Source organism: Microcaecilia unicolor, chromosome 4 (genome assembly GCF_901765095.1).
Source record: "Microcaecilia unicolor chromosome 4, aMicUni1.1, whole genome shotgun sequence".
NCBI lineage: Eukaryota > Metazoa > Chordata > Amphibia > Gymnophiona > Siphonopidae > Microcaecilia > Microcaecilia unicolor.
Window position 1 is genome coordinate 230,444,295 of NC_044034.1, and position 23,424 is coordinate 230,467,718.

Sequence of the window (23,424 nt, forward strand, 5' to 3'; positions counted from 1 at the left end):
GTCTTATTGAAGCGCTCCACCAACCCATTGGTCTGGGGGTGGTAGGCCGCGGTACGGAGGTGCTGGATCCCAAATGCCTCCCATTCAGCGTACGGGACAGAAAATTGGTACCTCGGTCTGTTAATACCTCCCTGGGGAACCCCACCTCACAGAAAATCCGTATGAGATGGGAGGCTATGACTTTGGCTGAGGTGTTGCGGAGAGGAATAGCCCAAGGATACCTAGTAGCCATATCCACCACAACCAGTATATAGGAGAAACCCCACTTGCTCTTGGTAATGGGACCAATCATATCCATAGCCACCCGGGTCATCGGGATAGCTATCCGGGGCAGAGGACATAGGAGGCACCTTCTCCGACACCTTTTGGCACTGGGCACAAGCAGCGCAGAACTGCTCAATACTCTTGTACACCCCAGGCCAATAGAAACGGAGCAACACCTGCGTAAGTGTCCCTTGGACCCCCTTATGCCCTCCCAAAGGGTGATCATGAGCTAGCCGCATAAGCAACTCCCTGAAACCCTGGGGAACCACTAACTGCTTCTTGGTACCCTCCTCACCCGGAGTCCGGGCTACACGGAATAGTAGCCCCTGGTCAACACTGAATCGTGGGAAAACCTGCTCTCCCGCCTGTCCCGCATTTTAATTAAGACTACTTTATAGCTTTTGCTCAGTTTTTGAAATTTTAGTTGTCTATTGTTTTCATGAATTGCTTGTGCTTTGTTATATTAATTGTTCGTATTTTTTGGCTACTGGATTTCTAGTTTTACTAACGGTTTGTGAACCATTCAGAGCCAACAGTTGGTAATGGTATATAAAAGTTTCTTTATGTAGTGCCAGCCACTCATAACTACCCGGATATTCATTGCTGGTGCCCAGACATGGCCCGGCATTGAAGATCCAGGCATAATGCTGGTGGCAGCCAATAAAACGCTGCATGCCATTAGCTGAATTATTTACCCCAGTATTTATAACTGTTGTGGAAAAGCAATTCCCATACATATATACATATCCCTAATCTCCCCTGTCCTTGTGCAACAGATGTTTCGGCTTCTGTTCATTTAGGGATTCACAGAAACACAGTTTGACCAGGACAGCTCTAAATTTGGGCTTTATCACATTTGTCATTTTTTGACTCTTAATTATTTCCAGTGTAGTTTTTGTTATATAGTTTATTATGTACATTGTAGTTCACACTAGTAGGCAATCTGAAGCATGTGAAACACAAACTATTAAATCAAAAAAACTTCTTTATTAATAACAACCTATAAGACTTACATCCAAAGGAACCTTGTCATGCTGTGGACATTTGCAAGATTACAATAGGACAATGTGTATTGGTCTGGTTAGAACTTATATGTCATCTGTTCCCAATTCATCATACTTATCACTAAAATCAGACTATTATTCATGCCCCTATATTTAACACATCTTTATGGAATGTAAAATTTATTAATTCTTACATCAACAACAATTACATATGAGATGTTAAAAACCCAGGTCAATCAATGATAACGTTCCTATTTTTAAATAAATGTTAATTAAGAGATCCAACAGTTTACATATTACATACTCTGCAACTGATAAGAATATCTTCTTTAAATTGTGATAACATTGGTGTAGTCATTTTGCTGCAGCTGTTTGATAGTGGAACAGCAGCTTGCATTGAAGATTTGTTTCATGATTTCTTTTCCTACAGTACATCTTCTTGAAAAATGCTAAAACTAATATGCAGTAAACATGTTTATGCACATTTGCCATTGTATGCCTATTGCTAATGGTCGATTTCATCTGTATTTGCATATTTTTCAGTGGTATGGCTGTACTAATTGGGCTAAACACTAGTATATGACGTGCCTGTTGACAGATGTCATGGAATCTTGATTTTGGTTCAGATGGGTCCTTTCAGAGATCAGCTAAATCTCAAATACACCCGTTATGTAATGCCTAAGTTGCTACAACTTGTTTTAGTATCAGAAATATTTTCTATGTCTCCTGATCCTGTTCAAGGCAAGTGAACTAATCAAAATTTCATGATTTGTTTTATTCAGTTCAATTAATTTCATGATTTGTTTCATTCAGTTCAATTAATGCACAACATTTTGTCTGTAAAATCCCAAATGAGTGAATTCTGTGGTGTGGAAGGTTGCTGGTTCCCCTTTCAGCAGAGACACGGTATTTTGTGTGCCAAGTTCTTTAGCAGTATTTCACAGAACTGTTTATTATCGGTAGCAGCAGAAAGTGTCTTGCTCTTTCAGACTGTGCACACTTCAGAAACATCCTGCAACACTCCTTACTACTTAAGTTGTTTCCTTCAATGAAAGCTCTTTGTTAAGGCACTGGTTTGGAAAGACACATAGCTTCACAATCACTAGAAAGTTCCACTCTCTCGGGAATGCTTGTATAAGTTTTCCCAAAGCAAGCATTTAGTTTTAGGAAAGCTAGCATAATTTTAGCCTAGCTCATTGCTGTAGGCTGAGGTCACATGTTGCAGCTTCAGTTGAAAAAGATTAGGCTAGGCTCTACACACCCCCATTATGCAGACAAAAAAAAATACAAACTACAGTTAAGCCACCAACAGCATTCAAGATGAAATTCCTACTGGCAATACCTTATTCTATAAAAATGCAGGGTATTCAAAGATTTACAGTAAAATGATCAAATTAATAGCCTTCAGAAAGCTGTATAGAAAATATCACACACATTTTCGAATATCCTAAATACTGTGTCAGGAAAGACGACATTTTGAAAAGAAAGCACCTCTAGCTGGAACCCCTCCCCCCCAAAAAAGCAACAATCATATCTGGAAAATCAGTGGCTTTCATTTCTTAAACAGATTGGGAATGTGACCAGTTACCAAATGAGAGCTTTCAGTATTTCACTATCTTCTGTCACAGAACATGCCAGATTCCTAACGACTGACATGAAGGAGTGTGACGACATCTATTCTTAATTACCGAGAGTATCTGCTGTCCTTAATGGGAATATGGGGTATAACAGACAAAGGTATACATAGATCAATGGTCAAACCATAGCTTTCCTCTTCACATCATAAGCATTAACTTTCAGTAGATCCTGTTAAGCAGATTTTTTCTTGTTTGAACTGAGGTTGAATAAAGCAAGTATGTCTAACAATGCTCGTTTGATGTTCTTTCCAAAGCGATGTGAATCCTGAAAGAAGTGAAAACATTAAATAAAACACTCGATATTTATAGACCCTGATGTGTTGCATAGATATTGTTCAAAATTAATACAGTTAAAAATATATTTTCTTTACTCTATTTGATGGAAACCCTTTGGTTAAAAAACTTCTCTATTTTTTTTTATTTATTTGGCTCAGTTGTTTCCTTCTATTCCATTGGATCTGCAACTGAATTGAAGCTGACCCCTCCTTCAACACTTCCTCCCCCTAACTCAGATCACCCTCCCCTTCAACATTCTCTCCTACCTCAATTCATTCCCCTTCAACATTTTTTCAGCTCATCTACCTGACCTCTTCCCTCACAATCATCATGTTACCTCCTCCCTTAGTTCTTCTTTACCACACATTCCCTTACACTCTGTTGTTTCCAGCTATTCTCTAACACGCATCCCCCTGCCGGCCTGCCCAGTTGCCTCCATCTCATCACCCCTTTCCCCATGTTGTCCCCAGCTCTCCCTCACAACCCTCTATTTCCTCTATCTTATCCTCCCTTCTACACATGCTTTGCTTACCTACTACTTCCTCTCCCATTTCCATAGTCCCTTGCTTCCCCAGTATCTTCTACAACTTCCATTCCCAAACTCCATCTTCCTAGCATTATCATTATTGCACAATACAGCTCTCCCTAATTCAAATATAGCTTCTGCCACAGTCTTCCTGCACCATTCATGGTCCTCAAACTCCTGTGATTTTCAAGTTGCATGAGAACAGTATAAAACATCAGTACTGCACTGACTGTACATTGGAAGAGTTCTGTAGTGCAGGAAGACCATGGCAACAACTGTTTTTGAATTACAACTCCATCTCCCCAGCTCAAGGTAAATTCTGTGCAGGAACAGTTAGATTCTGTGCCCCACAGGACTTGTGCTCCAATTCTGCAATTGCAATAAGGCAGAATTACACCAGGATTACTGGTTGTACTATAACCTACCTGTTGGAAGTAGCAATTCTTAGAACTTCTCCTTTCTGATCTTTTACTGGGCAAATATCTGTTGTGGTGCACTGGTGGAGAAGTGTATATACCATCACATAGTCTACACGTTCTAACACGCTTGGTTAGACAGTTCAGTAATTTTTACATTCTATCATGCATAATTTATTTCTTCTCATGTTTGCTTTTTCACATGTACAAAAGGTGTGTGTGAAGTGCTCCTCATGCTTACCGTTTCAGAGCTAGAGTATTTGCTGGACACATGAAAATTGATCAGATTCTCTCCTACATTAACATAGGATACACCATATCCATCATCAGCAACCTAGGGAGAGACAGGTATCAGTGAGATGTACTTAACTAGCCAAACTGTTACTTAAAACATAACGAGTTTTTTACACTGCTTTTTAAATAAAGTTTGATTATCTCTTACTCGCCTCCACGGTGTCTTGGAAGTGTCGTGTTGATCACACTATTTTTTAGGTTTTTTTTAATCTTTACCCTCAAAGCGGATCTAGTTTCTCCACTTTTTTGTTGGCTTTTTTTTTACTTTTTAATATTTTATGCACATGAGTTTTGCACATAGAAAGGTTATCAATAGAAATCAAACAAAATAAAACATGGAAAAGAAAATAAGATGATACCTTTTTTATTGGACATAACTTAATACATTTCTTGATTAGCTTTCGAAGGTTGCCCTTCTTCGTCAGATCGGAAATAAGCAAATGTGCTAGCTGATAGTGTATATAAGTGAAAACATTCAAGCATTACTATGACAGTCTGACAGGGTGGGAGGATGGGGGTGGGTAGGAGGTATGCATGGGGACATCAAAGCATATCATTGATATTCTAACAGGATGGGTGTGGATAGGTGAGGGGTGGGGTGATCAACAGAGACATACAGCTTTATGGTTTATAATAGGCTAGGAACCCCAGATCCTTGTTAAGTCCTATTCTATAAAGAGCTGTCTAGTTCAAGGTGGCAGAATGTACATAAATGGCAGTATTCTAATCATTTACATACATAAACGACCTGTTATAGAATATGAACCAGAGGAAAAGGACATGCCATGATATGATGGATTCTACCAAAAAAGCAGTTGCCTACTTTTCTTTCTAGAATTGGCTTCAAATAGGTACCCACTTATGCTGTTATAGAATTACTCTCAAAGGGGGTAATTTTATAAAGCTTTAGAAGCAGAAAAAGACTTTTATAACATTTAAGTGCCCTTTTTTTTAAATGATCTATATGTAGGTATTTCCAAAGTTGTAGATCTGATGCTTGTGCATATTTTATTTAAAAAAAGACCTTGTATACATGCACAGAGTACACACACACATTTGCACATTCTTTGGAGAAGGTGTAAATGTGTGCTCAATTTTGCCTTGGTTGGAACTGATGCTGTATCTGAGAACCTGTTTTATACAGGCACTTATGTTGCCTTTATAAAAGAAAAATTAGGCTTATAATTGGTCTCTCTATCTTCTTATAGCTATATAATTATATGTATAACCTACACATGTAACTGCCAAATATCACCATTATGTGTAAAGCTTATACATTCAGCCCGGACTTCCCAGGTTACACCTGGTTTTCCTGCATTTGGGTCCAAACATATAAGCTGTCCCCTTCATTATATCTATAATAAAGCACTTAAAATTGCACACTTACACTGTAAAATACTAGCAACTTATGCATAAGAGTGGTTGAGCATGCAGAGCTATTTTGCTTAACATGTAAATGCAAGGGGAGCATACACATGAGCAGGGAAGGTAGGATACAGCAGGGCTCCCACTTATGCGTATAACTTACAGAATACTATAAGTAACATTCTATGATGCCACATTTAAACAGGTACTCAGATACCCTTATGGCATTAGAACTCAGCACTGCACCTAGGCACCTAAATTGTGGTAGCTAGTTACAGAATTGCCCCATGCAGAGGCCCAAATATCACTCTACACATAGCGTTATACCTAGCATGCTGCCAGATATTTAAATCTTCTGCATGATACTAACTACTTTTTGAAAGCTTATCTATCTTCATACAGGTAGAAAACACCTCATTAGTTCATCAAAAATATAAACAAACAGGCAAAAAAAAAAGTAGCCACAGTAAAACTGTTCTTAAAATCAGATTTTGTTTCACATGGTGCACCATATATTCCCAATTTTGAAGCAGTATCCCTGGCAGTACAAGCTACAAGAAAGTGCCTCCCTCTCCCTCACAGGCCCAGCATTTCCCCTCTTACATTCCTTCTCTCTCTCCCCTCCCCAACCCCTTCCCATAGTCTAGTCCCTCCCCACAATCTTCCAGTCACTCTAGGGCTCAGAAATGTCAGCAAAAAGAAATGAAGCAACAGGTGTGGAGTCTCATACTCTGCAAGGTTCCCCTGGTTCTGCCCCCATGGCAACAGAAAGTGTGTATCAGAGAGGATGAGACTACCAGAGCCTTACAGAGTGCTTGAGTGCGAGGCGCCATGCTGATTGTTTTTCTTTATTTTCAGTGCTGACATTTGCAAGTCCCAGAATGCCGAGGGTTGAGAGGAGAAAATGGGTGACTGCAAGGTACAAGAAAGGAGATGCTGCACTTGAAGGAAGGAGAGAGAAAGGGTGATGCTGGACCATTTGTGGGAGGGGGGAGATTCTGGACACAGGGAAAAAGGAAATAGGGAGACAGAGGAGAGATGCTAGATTGGGGAAGGGTATAGAGACACAAAAAGGAAGGAGGACTGGCAGATGTAAGGATTGGGAGGAGGGGGTTGATGCTGGCAAATGCAACAAATAAAGGTTCAGTTGGGAGGGGAAATTAGGAGAGAAAGCTGATGCTGGGCTCAGGAGGGGAGAGAAATAGACAAGGCAGACGCAGGATGGGAAGGAAAAGAAAGAAAGAGAGAGAAGGCAGATGCCATTAACAGTACCTGCACATAGTTAATGTGGGATCGTTTACCACCGCCTATTTAGGAGACACTAAATGCTCCCACATTAACCCAGCGTTAACCAGTTAGCACACGGTAACCCTAAAGAATTAACTGCTTAACGCTTCCACAGCCATTCTCCACCCATGACATGTCCCCTAGAAAATATATTTTGAAAAAAAACCAACACATGGGTTAGAGTGTGCAAACAAAATACAGTAAAATGATTTAACACATTATGGGGATCCTTTTACTAAGCTGTGCTAAAAAGTGGCTGGTGCTGTGTTGGTGGAGGTGTACTTATAAAGGCCTAGACCATGCAGATAAAGAATTAATCTACAGACCATAAGAGGTGAAGACCTTTTTTTTTTTCTGTGGATTGCTATGATATTAAGCAAGGCCATTTGGTGTCAAGCAAGTACCTCACTCCTCCCCTACTTCCTCTGGGCAGGTAACTGAAAGACAATGAGTCATGCCATCCACTGTTTACGATGAGTGTGTTCAAAGAGCCTCTAGAGACTGGTAAGGATGCAGAACTAATTTCCAGGTGACAGGGGCGGGGTACCTGGCAGAGGAGAGAGACAGAATCCTGCAGTCAGGACCAGTGGCATACCAAGGGGGGGGGCGGTCCGCCCCGGGTGCACGCTGCTGGGGGGTGCCGCGGAGCGTGCCTGCTCCTCCGAGTTCGCTAAACTTCGTTCGTTCGCTGTAGCTCCCTCTGCCCCGGAATAGGTTACTTCCTGTTCCAGGGCAGAGGGAGCAGCAGCGAACAAACAAAGTTTAGCGAACTCGGAGGAGCAGGCGCGCGCCGCGGTACCCCTCCCAGCGGCGCGCACCCAGGGGGGGTGTCATTTCGCCGGAGGGGGAGGGAGGTGTCATCTAGCGGGGGGAGGGGGGGCGCATTGGCGCTTCGCCTTGGGTGCCATCCAGGCCAGGAACGCCACTGGTCAGGACAGGAGAATGGCTATTGCAGGGGGTCGGTGGGAACGGAATCCTGATTCCTTTGAAGATAAAGATTGTTTTACTGAGGATGTATCTTTTAGGGAAATGCAATATATATATATATTTATGTACCTGTTGGCAATTGTAACAAACAAATGACATATCCTGCATGACGTGTTCCTTTAAAAAAAAAAAAAAACAGTTCTTTGTACTTCAGGCTGAAAACCCTATATAAATGCCTGGTCTGGAAGGCGAGGGGGGTAGATGAAAATCTTCCCCAGCCTCTATTAGGGCTAAGGAATATACGTCCATTTCCATGGTATTTCCCTTTTGTCTATGTTCCCTCACCATCCTGTTTCTTGTGTGCTGTTCCTAAACTTTTATTATTTCTTATTTTTCCTGTTCTTGTATTAAAATAAACTTTAGTAATGTAAGAAGCTTCTTGTGTTTATAGTTGTTTTTGGTACTTACCAGGCCGGTGATGCTAAGAAACCAGTTGGGGAATTTGTATGGGTGACGTGTTGGGTTTTTGGTTCTGAGACGCAGCACCAACAGGCCCAAATAGCTGTCATTAGCGCATGGGTTTGCTGCACACTCTGGCCACTATCTAGCGAAGCAGAACAATGTCTGTGTTTGCTTTTTAAAAAAAAAAGGCCAAGCAGTAATTTCCCCATTAGTGTGTGGCCATTACTGCTGGGAGCTCTTACCACCACCTATTTAGGAGGCAGCAAGGGCTCCCGCGCTAATTGGGTAGTGCGTAGTAATGTGCCCGTGCTACCTGATTAGCCCAGGGCACGCCTACTCCCCCACCCCATGCTACATAATAATTTATATTTTCTAATGCTGGGATTAGCGTGTGCTGATCACAGCAATATAGCTCAATGCGTCCTGCAGTGATGCTGTTTTGGCACACCCTTTATTAAAAGGGTCCCATAATTCTTTACTATTCCCATATTATTAACAACCAAATTAAATGCTAAATGAGTATATGAAGAACACCGGTAAGAACTAATTTCCTACAAATCACAGATTTTTAAACAGATAATACAAAGGGTAAATCAAGCCCAATGTACAGTAGAGTTTCTATACCAAAAATAAGCACATTGGCACTTTGGAAAACCTTAAACCATCTTTTTCTTTTGGAACTGTCAATTTAAGATTAATGTTTGGTTGTTTTATTTTGCCAAATAAATTTACAGCTTCTCTGTTTTACAAAAGAAAAAATAATTGGGAACATGAATAGTGAAAGAATTGAAAGAAAATGAATTTAGGCAGATTACCATTCTTTTACCATTCAGCTGGGGGGGGGGGGGGGGGAGTTATGTGGGCTACCGTTAAGACATATTATTTTACCACTAACTCATGCTATTTTAGCACAGATCCCATTTTATGCAATGAGACCTAGTAACTAATAACCTAGGTTAACATTAAAATAAAACCATAGACACTATCTCCTAACTATTTCGGAGCTAAAAGGAACTAAGAGGAGGAAAAGACCTCAAACCACCCAGGTGCTGAGGTTAACTTCACGCCCAATGTCTTCAAAGCACTCACCAAACCTTTGTTCATCATTAGCAAAAAGTCTCCTCTGTACCTTCGCTGTTTTTATTAAAGCAAACTTTTAATCAAATTTTATCTGCTTGATAATTCAAAACATCTTCAAAAAATCAACTTCTGCATTTTCTAAATGATAATTAAGATCACAACTTCTGGAACTTGTCAGGCTGTTGAACACCCGGTGCCGATACTCCTGACAGGGACCCGATTCGCCCACCGGTTTTCTCAAGGGAGATATTGGCGCTTTATTGTGTTCATTTAATCTTCATGGCAGCCTCGGGAGTATAGGCACCAATTGTTCAACATTATATTTCCGGTTACATAGCGCTGAATATCGGCTGGAATAAGAACAGAGTAATGATTTTTATCAACTAAAGTCCAAAAACCAACAAGGTATGGCTTCAGGATCAAGAGCTGAAAAGGCAATGCTATCAGAACTATGTCCCCCAAGCCAGCTCTATCCTGCTAAAGAATAGATTTATGGGAAAGGAGAGACTGCGATCTTCACCTCACCACTGGAAGTGGAGGAATTCTTGAAACTCCTCAGTCCACGTGGTGACCCAGACCTGGGGAACTGCACAGAGAGCTGTGTAGCCTACACCCTTAAAGAGAGTTATGCTGTTGTAGCTGCTCAGGCCATTATGGCTTTAGAAGTAGACAACTGAACAGCAGCCTGGAAGGGATGACTCCTTTTGTGAGGTCTGGCATTTGAGTTGCATTTGCTGAGGGTTCCAATGTACACTTTCCTCCAATTCTGCCAGGATACTGGAATTTTACTGAATTCAGCTGAGTGGGAACGTTTGTGATTGCAGGCACCAGAGGGTCATAGATCTCTGCATAGGAATCACACCTCATTTGAATCTCTCTATGCAAGCATTAGGGGTTTTCTTATGTAGTAATTTGTTGTTTGGTATTTTGGATGGTACTGGGGGAGGGGAGGGTGCAAGCGGAATATGTGGATGGATTAGGCTGGGGAGGGGGGTTGTCATACAGGGGGTAGGCTGCCCTGAGCAACTGTGGCTAGAGTGTTTATCTTGCCTCCTTTTGTGCAAGCGGATTAAAGGGTTAAGTGGCAAGGGGGATGGCAGATGGTTTAGGGGATGTTTAGGCATGAATGGTGGCTTTTTGAGGAGGGGGTGGTAGGAGGGCTAAGGGTTTTAACCCTCATTCTACAACAGGCACACATGGTGATGTTTTATTCCATGTACAATGCAGTATTAAATTGTACATGGAAAAGTAGCTTCTTTCCTGGTAGTCATGAAGTTGATTGAGGCTCTAGGAGGTACATCTTAGTACCAACTGTATTTTTCTGGGTCTACTCTTCATATTTTGGCCAGCAAGACTGGTGATGATCTGATGATAGCTCAATATTATCCCTTTAAAAAGACAATGAGTCAGAAAGGGAGCAGTTGGACCATCAGACTAGGGGAGGTACATGGGGTTATACACGTAGGCTTTTGAATGGTAGCCTTAGACTTGGACGGGTTTACGGCAAGGTTTTATAAGTACTTTGTGAGGGAGTTAGGGGATTTGTTGGTAAAGGTGGGTAATGGAATCCTGGCTCGCAATGGTTTACCACCATCTATGTCTGAGGCAGGTGTAACAGTTCTGCCCAAACCAGGGAAAGATCCCACAGTGTGTGGCCTATCTTGAATGTTGCTGCAAAGATCCTAACTAAGGTATTAGCTAACAGCCTGGCAAGGGTGTTGCCGCAATTGGCTCATATAGATCAATCTGGGTTTATCCCAAGGCATACCCCTCCATTTGATCTGGGAAGCGCAGAAGACCTTGCCTGGTGTGGCCTTTTTGGCCACTGATGCAGAGAATCAATGGGGGATATACATCTTTTTTCCTAGTTGGAAGAGGGACTAGGCAGGGGTGTCCCGTCACCCCTTTTATTTGCACTTTATATAGAGCCTTTGGCAGGAGTTGATATGTCAGCATCAAGACATTCGGGATATTATGGGTAGGGAGTGGAATACTGCATAGCCCTCTTCATGGATGATGTGTTACTTTATGTTAAAAACCCTGGTTTGACATTGCCCATTGTGCTGGAGGTTTTTCTGGAATTTGAGAGGTTTTTCAGGTTTAAAGGTTAATATGGATAAAAGTGAAATTTTGGCGATTTCTTTATCCCAAATGGAGGAAAATAGATTGAGAGCTGCTTTTGCATTCAAATGGGCTTCTCATAGCATTCCCTATTTGGGAATTCAAATTCCAAGGGATCTTAGTAGGGTATTCTGTCTGAATTATGGTAAGATAGTAGATCAAATTCGGGTAGAATTGTCCCGCTGGAAGGGATTATGGCTTTCATGGTGGTGGCACACTGCAGTGGTAAAGATGAATGTGTTGCCTAGGTTGTTGTTTTTATTCCAATCTTTGCCTGTTGCGGTACCGAGACGAGTGCTTAAATGTTTGAAGGGGTCTTTCTCTCAGTTTATTTGGAGTGGTAAATGCCCCCACTTGGCAGAAAGGGTTCTTTGAGGGGCTCCTGAGCTAGGTGGGAGAGCTGTACCTAACACTGAATGGTACTATTTGGCAGCTCAACTCTGGCTGATCTTAGGTTGGGAGAAGGGGAAATTAAGCCGGCTATTTTGGTGGAGCAATCTTATTTTCCTCATCGCCAGCATTATTTGTGCACTTTGGGTTGGCATCGAAAAGATCCCTGTAATTTGGAAAGTTTGGAGAATTTATGGGTCCTTTTGCAGAGATTGCCTAGGCTATGAAGAATTCATGGGGCAATCTCATGGTGTTGAGGGGTCTGGAGTGATTTGGGGGGGGGGGATAATAAATAATAAAAATTTAATTGGTTAGTTATGATTGTGTATTAATGGAAAATTTTGGTAAGATGTAAAGGATGTATTTATGTTGTGGTTTTATACTCTGTATTTCATTTGCCCATGCTATTGTAGCAGTGGAAAAAGTTTTGTATGATGGCTGTTTAAAGTACAATAAAATACTTAAAGATTAAAAAAAAAACAAGAATTGAAAATATTGTACTATGAGGCGTATTTTCAAAGAACTTAGACTTAAAGTTCTACAGGTCCATAACTGAACAAGATGAAAGATTGAGACTGGTGGTAACGGGCCTGGGAGGAGAGAGTGGTGTGTGTGTGTGTTTATATTTATATTTGTGTTTGTAAAAAAAAGTGTTAAAATTCTTCCCCACCCCCCCCAAGTGAGTTATTTTTATTCTTGTAAACCACTTAGTAGCCTGTATAGCTCAACTTGCAGTATATCAAATGCCTGGAAATAAATAAATAAAAATAATCAATATCCATCTAAGCAGAAAGGAAGATTCCTCACTATTAATTTCAACTCCCTACCCCCTAATGTAGTTGTCAAACTATACCTATGGTAATTGGCTATTTGAAAATGACCCTCTTAGGAAGCAATTTTAGAAAGGCTTTTCTAGATAAGAAGTCTCATCTAAAATTGCACGACCGAATGTGCATACAAAAAAGATCGCATGTAGGTGTTCCTGGAGGCAGAGGTGGAGTTGCAAAGTACGTGTATTTTATTTAAAATATAAATGACTACACGCACAGACTGCATGAACCCATTTATGCCATCTTTGGGGCATGTGTAAATTTGTGCAGAGTGGGAACTGGTTCTGGATGTCTTTATAGAGGCACACAGGCTCCATAGGTGCCCTCTGTTAAAATTACAACTTAGAACAGTGTCAAATACATGAAACAGAATTTTACAAGTTGAGGGACTACAGAGGTAATAAATATAACAGCACATTCATACAGTATCATATATAATCTCACAGACTATACAGCAAGTAATATAATAGCAGCACATTTATAATGAATATAAGTATGGGCAAATGCTTTTGATATACCACCTTTCTGTATTACAACCAAGAGGTACAGTGGCTGACTTCAGTGTGCTGAATAGTTTCAAGGTTGAATACTTTATATTTGTGAATTCATATACAAGTAATATTAATAAAGGTTACTGAACGTTTTACTTACAGGTCCAAAGCCTCCCCCACTGGACACAAATTCAGGGTTCTTGTCCAGCTGGAAAAGTTCCACCTGCTGCTGAGGTGTCTGACTGGTAGACAGTTTCCAAGGTTCTGACAAAACCTGTTTTATAACACAAAACAGATGGCTAAGAAAATAGTTAATGGAAAGAGAGAAAACCCATAGATATATCTCACTAAACAGGAATGCAAATACAAGAGTAAATGTTTTTATGTTTATTAAACATCTCTCTATATAAAACGCACCTCCAACGTTCTAATGAAGCCTCCACAAGTCCCAACGTTCTAACTGCATGGTGGTGAAACCACAATTTGCCCATGAGTGTTTGCCCCGCCCTCGCATCAAACGTGATGACGTTGAGGGCGGAGCAAACATTCAACAAATCGCATCGCCCACCAAAAAGTGAAGTAAACCACAACGCGAACGAAGGAGGGCAGGAGACCGGGGGGGGGGGGGGGGGGGGGTGGGCCTGCCGCACACTCTCTGGGAGGGACAATTCCCGCACCTCACACCCTCCTACATACACCACAGGGGTTAACCCTTCCTGTGCCTTGCAGTCTCCGCTTTTCCTCCCTCCCTAAGGCGGGGACCTGCATAACAACTGGTTAATCCTTCCTGTGCCTTGCAGTCTCTGCTTTTCCTCCCTCCCTACGGCGGAGCTGCCTAGCAGGCTCAGTTCTTCCTCCCTCCTCCCCTCAGTGCTAATCAGGCTCTGTCTCCTGCACTGGGCTGGCCGGTATCCCATCTGAAACCGGACCTGCTGTTAGCAATGCACCTCCATTAACCAGAAAACAAATCTCACTCTCTCTGCCTCACTTCCCCCTTCTCCATTTCCTCTGAGAACTCGGTGACAGCAAAGTAAAACCTAACAGCAGAGGTTCACCTCTAAGGGGCCTGAAAGTGGAAAGAGGCAGAGGGGAGAAGGGCCTGTCCAGTGGAATAAGGACACGCACACTCTTCTGACCGTGGCAGGGCCACTCTCACTTAGATGCAGCGCTCAACTCCCCTTTTGCTTCCTTTCCTGCCTGTTGACGTTTGGCGGATGCAGGAGTAGCAGTGAGTAGTGACATGGTCTGTTCTGCAGGTTGCAGCACCACAAAAACAAGAACAAAATAAAACCAGAGCAGGTAGGAAGAGAGGGCTACCTGTGCCTGACCTTTTCCTGGTCACAACTAATCTTTTAACTTTAAGATGTGTTTAATTTTACAATTTGCAGCACCTGGCTGGTTGGGTGGTTTCTACTTCACCCCCCCCCCCCCCCCTTTTTTTTTTTTTTTTTTTTGCTTTTATAGGTCTTTCATTCAAGGATATTTTCACTTCCTCTTCCACTGGCAATCGTCAAGATCCTTTGTGATGAGATCAGATTTCAGCTGAGAGAAACTGCTGCCTGTCATGAAACCTGCTGTAGCTCCCTGCCCTTTGTAATAGGGACTGCTGTAAAGAGCAAAAACAGAGAGCTAATTCACTCTGTCTCTCTCTCTCTCTCTCTCACATAGTCACTCTCACACACACTCTCTTAAACATACACACTACAATGAAACCCTTGCTAGTGCCCGTTTCATTGGTCTCAGAAACGGGCCTTACTAGTTTTATATAATGCCATGCCATAAAAGGATCTAAGTGGTTAAACTCAAAAATACAGATTAAAAGAACTCCAGTTAGTGATAGGAAAGACTTATTCATTTACATAAGCACAAACATACATACAAAAACTCCCAACAAACAGAAGGCCATACTAATTTACAGTATAGGACTACTGGAAGAGGCAGATCATCTTAACAAAACAAGAAACTAATCATGGAAACAAAGTACAGTCTCAATAATCTGACCTTTGCTAATCCGACCATCCAGCAGAACCTAACACTATATACAATCTGAATGAGAGTGCAGCCTGAAACAGAATAAAACAGGTCTAGGAGGCTGGAGTTGGATTCTAGACCCTAAACAGATTCTGCAACACTGAATGTCCAAACCGACTGTCTCAAGGCAGCAGTGAGATATGAATGTGTGGACTGAAGACCACATCGCAGCCTTACAAATTTCTTCAATGGAGGCTGATCACAAGTGGGCTACCAACGCAGCCTTGGCTCTGACATTATAAGCCGTGACATGACCCTCCAAAGCCAGCCCAGCCTAGGCATAAGTGAAGGAAATGCAATCTGCCAACCAAATTGAGATGGTGTGTTTACCAATGGCACCCCCTATCCTGTTGGGATCAAAAGAAACAAAAAACTGGGTGGACTGTTTGTGGGGCCCTGTCCACTCCGAGTAGTAGGCCAATGCTCTCTTGCAGTCCAAGGTGTGCAAGCTACTTTCACCAGGATGGGCATGACGTTGGGGAAAGAATGTTAGCAAGACAATCGACTGTTTCAGATGGAACTCCGACACCACCTTCGGCAGGAACTTAGGGTGCATGCGAAGGACTGCTCTGTTGTGATGAAACCTAGTATAAGGTGCATTCACATCTAAGGCCTGAAGCTCATTGACCCTACAAGCTGAAGTAACAGCCAACAAGAAAATGACCTTCCAGGTCAAGTACTTCAGATGGCAGAAATTCAGTGGCTCAAAGGAGCTTTCATCAGCTGGGTAAGAACAACGCTGAAATCCTATGACACTGGCGGAAGTTTGACAGGGAGGTTTGACAAAAGCAAAACTCTCATGAAGCAAACAACTCTTACAGCTTGGATGATGAGAGCTTAGAATTCGCTTCCTTGGGTCTTTCGGAGGGTGTCTCCCGAGTCTTATTCCTGGAAGCCAGCAAGACTCGGGAGACACCCTCCGAAAGACCCAAGGAAGCGAATTCTAAGCTCTCATCATCCAAGCTGTAAGAGCCAGAGACTATAGAAGCGACCACTTGTTCTGTGTGATGAGGGTCAGAAAACACTCCAATCTCCACAGTTCTTCGGAGAATAATTCCAGAAGAAGAGGAAAACAAATCTGTCTCGGCCAGTAAGGCGCAATCAAAATCATGGATCCGCGGTCTTGCTTGAGTTTCAACAAAGTTTTTCCTACTAGAGATATCAGAGGATAAGTATACAGGAGACCTGTCCGTCAACTGAGGAAGGCATCCGACTCGGTCTGTCATGGGACTGATGCCTGGAACAGAACTGAGGGACCTTGTGGTTGATCTGAGTGGCAAAAATATCTACCGAAGGGGTGCCCCATGCTCGGAAGATCTTGTGGGCCATGCCCATGTGGAGAAACCACTCATGTGGTTGCATTATCCTGCTCAGTCTGTCGGTCAGGGTGTTGGTTGTACCCATCAGATAAGTGGCTCAAAGGAACATGCCATGCAGGCAAGTCCAATGCCACATCCGGACAGCTTCCTGACATAAAGGGCGTGATCCAGTGCCCCCCTGCTTGTTGATGTAATACATTGCAACTGGATTGTCTGAATGAGAATAATTTGATGGGATAGCCAAACTCTGAAAGCCTTTAGAGCATTCCAGACCACTCGAAGTTTCAGAAGGTTGATCTGAAGATTCATTTCCTGGAGGGTCCAAGTTCCTTGAGTGTAAAGCCCTTCTACATGAGCTCCTCATTCCAGGAGTGAGGCATCCATCGTCAGCACTTTTTGTGGCTGAGGAATTTGGAATGGAAGTCCTAGAGTCAAACTGGATCGAATTGTCCACCACTGAAGAGAGTGAACGAGCTCTGGGGACACCTGGATAACATCCTCCAGGCTTTCCATGGCTTGATACCACTGAGAAGCCAGGGTCCACTGAGCTGGACTCATGTGAAGACATGTCATGGATGTAACATACACTGTGGAAGCCATGTGGCCCAGCAATCTCAACATCTGCCGAGCTGTGACCTGCCAAGAGGCTCAAACTTTAGGCCAGCAAGACAAGATTGTCTGCTATGGCTTCTGGGAGGAAGGCTCGAACTTTCTGTGTGTCAAGCAGGGCTCCTATGAGTTCCAATTTCTGGACAGGATGTAGATGGGACTTGGGGTAGTTTGAAATGAACCCTAGCAGCTCAAGCACCCAAATAATAGTCATCCACACGGACTCCTGAGCACTATCCTCTGAGATGCTCTTCACCAGCCAATCGTTGAGATACAGGAACACATGCACTCCCAGTATGCGTAGCGATGCTGCAACTACTGCTAGACACTTGGTGAAGACCCTGGAAGCTGAAGCGAGGCCAAAAGACAATACATAGTACTGAAAGTGCTGTGTTCCCAGGAGGTGAGTCTTTTTCAAATGAAGGAAACCTCTAGAATGAAAGGGCATAGGATGAAGTTAAATGGAAATAGGCTTAGGAGTCTAAGAAAATACTCTTTCACAGAAAGGGTGCCGGATGCGTGGAATGGCCTCCTGGAGGAGGTCGTGGAGACTAGGACTGTGTTGGAATTTAAGAATGTGTGGGACACGCACGTGGGATCCCTTAGGAAAAGGAGGAGTTAGTTGTTACTGAGGATGGGCAGACTGGATGGGCCATTCAGCCCTTATCTGCCCTAATGTTTCTATAAAATCCTGGCTCTTCTCCCAAGCTTTTAATACATGTGGTGTCTGACCATACATTCATTTCACACCTGGACCATTCTGCTGCACACCCTGTAAGATACCTTGTTTAACTATACATAGATTTTCCCTTGAATTCTGCCACCAATCTACTTATCCCAATTGACTTTGTACCACCCATCTTGTCCCCATTTATATATCTACACTTGGCCCCTGGCTACATAGTAAAATGTCTCATTGTATTGTAGGAACAGCATTAGCATCATATCTATGTTATCTGAATGTTCTAATGTGTGCTTATTAAGAGTTCCATTGCTAGTATGCTGACATTATATTATATCTATGTTGTTTGAATGTCCTTCCCATGCTGTCTATTATGGTACTGTTTGTACTGACATTGATCATATTTTTGTTATATATTTGTTCTACAGTGCTGTTAAATGTGTATATTTCTGATACTGTTTCATGCTAGTCCTATTACTAGAATTCAATCTGCCATTTCAAAGTTCACCTCACTGATTATATTTATGCTTATATTTGGTCATTTTATGATTGCTATAAAGTTAACAAAATTGTAAGTTTTATGATAAACTGTACCTGTTGTACATCGCCTTGGGTGAATCTCTTCATAAAGGTGGTTAATAAATCCCAGTAAATAAATAAATAACCAACCAACCAACCTTCTGTGTGCATCTGCCATTGTATTCTCTGTATGCCACCAGGAAGATAAAGAGAATGACTGATATGGAAAAAGACAATGAAGTAGGAACAGAGCTAGTAACAAGATTTCTTACTTCCTTCAGAAAGGGAGAGTCCACTCCCAAGTACTTAGAAACCACATAGAGGCAGAATAGATGGCGGTCAATGCCTGAACCACTCATGGCCAAGCGGTACAAATGCTGATGTTTATCTGCTGCTATCCTGAACAGCTTCAGTCTATGCTCATTCTGGAAAAAGAAAAAAAAAAAATTACTAACTTGACTAAAGGTGCAAAATACTAACTTACCATGAGATAGCAGTGTCGTGCAGAATAAAAGTAACAACTGAAAAACGAGCCCTCAACCTAGACAAAACCATTTTGTTATATAAACTCACTAGAAACTAAAGTTGCGTATCTGTAATAAGAGCTCTCTGTAGACAGCAAGATAAATTAGACACAAAAGTGCAGATGGAGTAGCTCTCAGAATTAGGGGCGGACTGACCATTCGGGTAACCAGGCAGTGATCGAAGGCCCAGAGGCTCTGCCCAGTTGCCCTTGCCTGCCACTGCCTGTGTCCTGTGCCAGCTCCAAGGTTTAAAATGATGGATGTGAACTCTCACGAGACTACCGTGAGAGGTCGCAGATGGCATAATAAACTGTGGAGCTGCCACGGGCAGAAGCAGCTGCGAGCTCAGCAGAAGGGATGGAAGAAGGTGGGATAGGGGAGATCAGATGACATGCTGCTGGACACGGAAGGTAAGGGTTGCGGGGACGGTGGTAGCGTGCGGGGGGGGGGGGGGGGGGGGGGCAACAGAGAGGGCGGCAGAGGCGGTGGGGGCCAAAGTACTCTCGGTGCCCGGGACCCCAGAGTACTCTCAGTCCGCCCCTGTTGAGAATTCAGATTTTTTTTTTTTAATTTATAAGAAGTCTTTATTGAAAATTGGTAAGGAATACAAATTATATGCAGCTGAAAACCAAACAATACACTATATCAATCTCATATTAATACAAACTTAAAATACTTTTGGCAGGAAACAAAACCTTCAAATACCGCACCGTTGCTATAACAGTAACTCATTATACTTCCAACTTTTTTATTTTTTTAATACATAAGTCCCCCCTAAATCCACTCCACCCCGCACCCCACTCCCCTCATTCCCCTATCCTACCCCCATGTCCTTCCAAACAATCAACATAATTGCCTTCTCATCCAGAGCATTTTTGCAAAAAGGGTTCCCAAATTTTCTTCCATTTAGGCAAGGTTCTTCTTTTCACAGCAGTCAGTCTCTCCATCTCACACATACGTCTAACTTTAGTTATCCATCGCACCCTGGACGGTACACCTTGTGATTTCCAGTGCTGGGCTAAGTTTACTCTGGCTGCAGTGAGAGAGGCTCTTACTAAGAACCACTGATCTGTCGTAAGTCCCACTGGCCTCTGCCCCAGCAGAAAAATCAAAGGATGCCACTTTACAGACCTACCTGTCCACACTTGGAGTCGCGCCTGCACACCCCTCCAGTAGGCCTGTGCCTTAGGGCAGAGCCACCAGATGTGTCCAGCAGTTCCCACCCCTCCACACTGTCTCCAGCAAAGTTTAGATACCCGAGCAAACATATGGTGTAATCTTACCGGGGTCAAATACCATCGGTAGAAGACCTTTATAGCACTTTCCTGCATGGCCACCACCCCAGATGAACGCAGGAACTGTTTCTCCAAGGCCAACCAACCGGACTCTGGCACTGTAAAGTGTAGCTTCTGTTCCCATCTCAACCTATGTAGGAGGGACGGTTTGGCACAGGTCGCCTGATATTCGTACAAATGGGATATCATACCTCGCATGTCGCTGAATTCAACACATACCCCTTCCAGCTGATGTACCTCCCGTCTTAAACAATCTACATAGGAAGGACTTTTCAAATAGTGCAACAGCTGTAAATAGGCATACCTGTCCTCAGGTCTCAGGTGGTAGTCAGCCCTCAAAGTTTCAAATGGAACTATAGTCTCTCCCACATGTAACTGCCCTAGCATATCGAGTCCAGAGTCCGCCCATCTACCATATGTGCTACTCCCTATCCCGGGCTCAAACAAAGGGTTATCCACTATCGGCGCTAAACTCGAGACCAGAGGCTGCCTCATTGGAAACATAAGGTCCCAATAATGGAAGGTGGCCTGAACTGTGGGAGGGAATCTATCTACCCTCCCCCTATATTTATTCGTTATCCACATTAGGTGCCCAAGCCTCCAAGAGCCCACCACAGTCTGTTCGAGGTCAACCCATAGTTTATGATCCTCCCTCCGGAACCAATCCACCGCCGCTCTGGACTGAGCCGCGATATAGTACCAAAACAAATTTGGCACCCCCAGCCCTCCCATCTTCCTACTTTTATAGAGTAAAGCACGAGGCAATCGTGGCCGCTTCTGGTTCCATATAAATCGAATAAGCTTATCCTGCATATCGGACAGAAAAGATCTAGACACCTTAATAGGGAGCACTTGAAACAAGTACAGAATCCGTGGCAAGATGTTCATTTTAATTGCGGCAATTCTTCCAAACCAGGACAGTCCTGTGGCCATCCATCTGTCCAAATCTCTCTGTATCTCCTTCCTAAGAGGCAGATAGTTAAGAGCGAACAACTCAGACAGATTTCCAGACAGCTGAACCCCTAGATATCTTAGTGACCTCCCCTCCCATTTAAAAGGAAAGGACTGCTTTAGTACTTCCAATAACCACGGCGGAACTCCTACCGCTAGTCCGGTAGATTTGCTAGCATTAAGTTTATATCCTGAGACTCTAGCATAGTCCTCAATCACTTTCATTAAGTTAGGCAGAGAGGTTAGAGGATTCGTTAAGGTTAAGAGGACATCGTCCGCAAACAATGCTGTTTTATACTCTTAGTCTCCCACCTTTACTCCGGCAATATCGCCATTTGCCCTAATAGCAGCTGCCAATGGTTCCATCGCCAGAGCAAACAGTAAAGGAGACAAGGGACACCCCTGCCTTGTTCCCCGCCCCAATTTAAACACCTCAGAATTTCCTCCGTTCACTCTCACACAAGCCTGTGGCTCGGAGTATAATGCCCGAATCCAAGTCCTGTAGTGCTGTCCTATCCCAACCCTATGTAAGACCATATCCAAGTATCCCCAATGAACCCGGTCGAACGCCTTTTCCGCGTCCAGCCCGAGCACTACTACAGGTCCTTCCTTTTTCTGAGCTGCGTATATAAGATCTATTGTTCGCCTAACATTATCCATGGCCTGTCTTTTAGCTACAAAGCCCACTTGGTCTGGGTGGACTAGACTAGGTAGAACATTTCCCAACCTGTTCGCGAGGACCTTCGCCAATATCTTTACATCTGTGTTAAATATTGATATGGGTCGGTACGAGGCACACTCTGTAGTGTCTTTACCCGGTTTTGGTATGACCGCTACCCACGCTTCCATCATGGTCTTCGGAAAAGGCGCTCCCTCTCTCACCGAATTAATAATCATTGTCAGGTAAGGGGCCAGCTCCACCACATATGTCTTAAAAAATTCATTAGTAAAGCCATCCAGGCCAGGCACCTTCCCAGTCTGTAAGGCTTTAATAACCTTAACAACCTCATCAACCCCCACCGGACGTTCAAGCTCCTCCTTCTGCCCATCTGTCAACACCGCCAGCCCCCTGGCCTCCAGATACCCATCTATTGCCTCGGTCTGTACAGCAGCATCTTCCTTGTATAGAGTCTCGTAATAATGGGCAAAGCATTTCCTAATCTGTGCAGAACTCCATATCACCTGCCCTTTGGTATCCCTGACCCTCAGGATATGACGATTAGCCCTCAGTTTCCTTAATTTAGCCGCCAATAGTCTAACAGACTTATTGGCACACGTATAATGGATCTGCACAAAATGCAGACTCTCTTCATGCAAGGAGCCAATCTCCATTCTCACTGCTTGCAACCGTCGAAGGTCAGAGACAGAGCCCGAAGCCCTATATCTAGCCTCCAAGGCCCCAAGCTTGTCCATGCACTGAGTCAGACGTAGCTTATGCTCCATGACCCGCCTAGATGCGCACTTTATAAAGTACCCTCTGGATATTGCCTTAAAAGCATCCCATACCATTCTCAGGGAGGGCCCTGAATCAACATTTATGTCAAAATATTCCTTTATAAGGGGACGAAAGCCCGCCACCAATTCTGGGTCTTGCAATAACAGATTGTTAAAGGTCCATCTTTTTTCTCTTGTCTCCTCTCTCAGAGAAGTGACAGTTAACCAGGTTGGGGCGTGATCTGATATACTAATGTGACCTATAGAAGAGTCGCCACCCGCCTCAGACAATGTCTTGTCCAGAAAAATGCAATCTAGCCTGGAATAAGATAGATGAACTGGGGAATAGAAGGTATAATCCCTCCCTCTAGGATGGGCCAGTCTCCACACATCATACAGTCCCAATTCATCCACACAGTCTGTCAAAGCACGGGAAAGTTTACAATCAAGGGGAGCTGGAGGAGTAGATCTATCCAGAGCAGGCTGCATTGTGGCGTTAAAATCTCCTGCCATTATTACTTTGCCTTTAGCAAAATCCTGCCGCTCCCTGCGCAGACGCAGAAAAAAGCGTTCCTGCCTCTCATTAGGAGCGTACACACTGGCCAATGTGTATTCCTCCTGCTCCAGTAACACATGCAAGAACAAAAATCTGCCTTCCCTGTCCTTTTTAGAGCGCACAATCTGCACCTG

At 43.3% G+C, this 23,424-nt stretch overlaps 1 protein-coding gene across 1 annotated transcript in view; it reads right to left on the reverse strand.

The window, feature by feature from the left end:
• Positions 1-2,024: 2,024 nt before the first annotated feature.
• Positions 2,025-23,424, reverse strand: part of CPT1A (carnitine palmitoyltransferase 1A) — a 254,233-nt gene continuing 232,833 nt past the window's right edge. The window contains 4 exon segments of the mRNA XM_030201306.1: positions 2,025-3,170; positions 4,365-4,457; positions 13,531-13,644; positions 18,803-18,955. Coding sequence (XP_030057166.1) covers positions 3,078-3,170; positions 4,365-4,457; positions 13,531-13,644; positions 18,803-18,955 — 453 coding nt within the window. The 3' untranslated portion in view covers positions 2,025-3,077.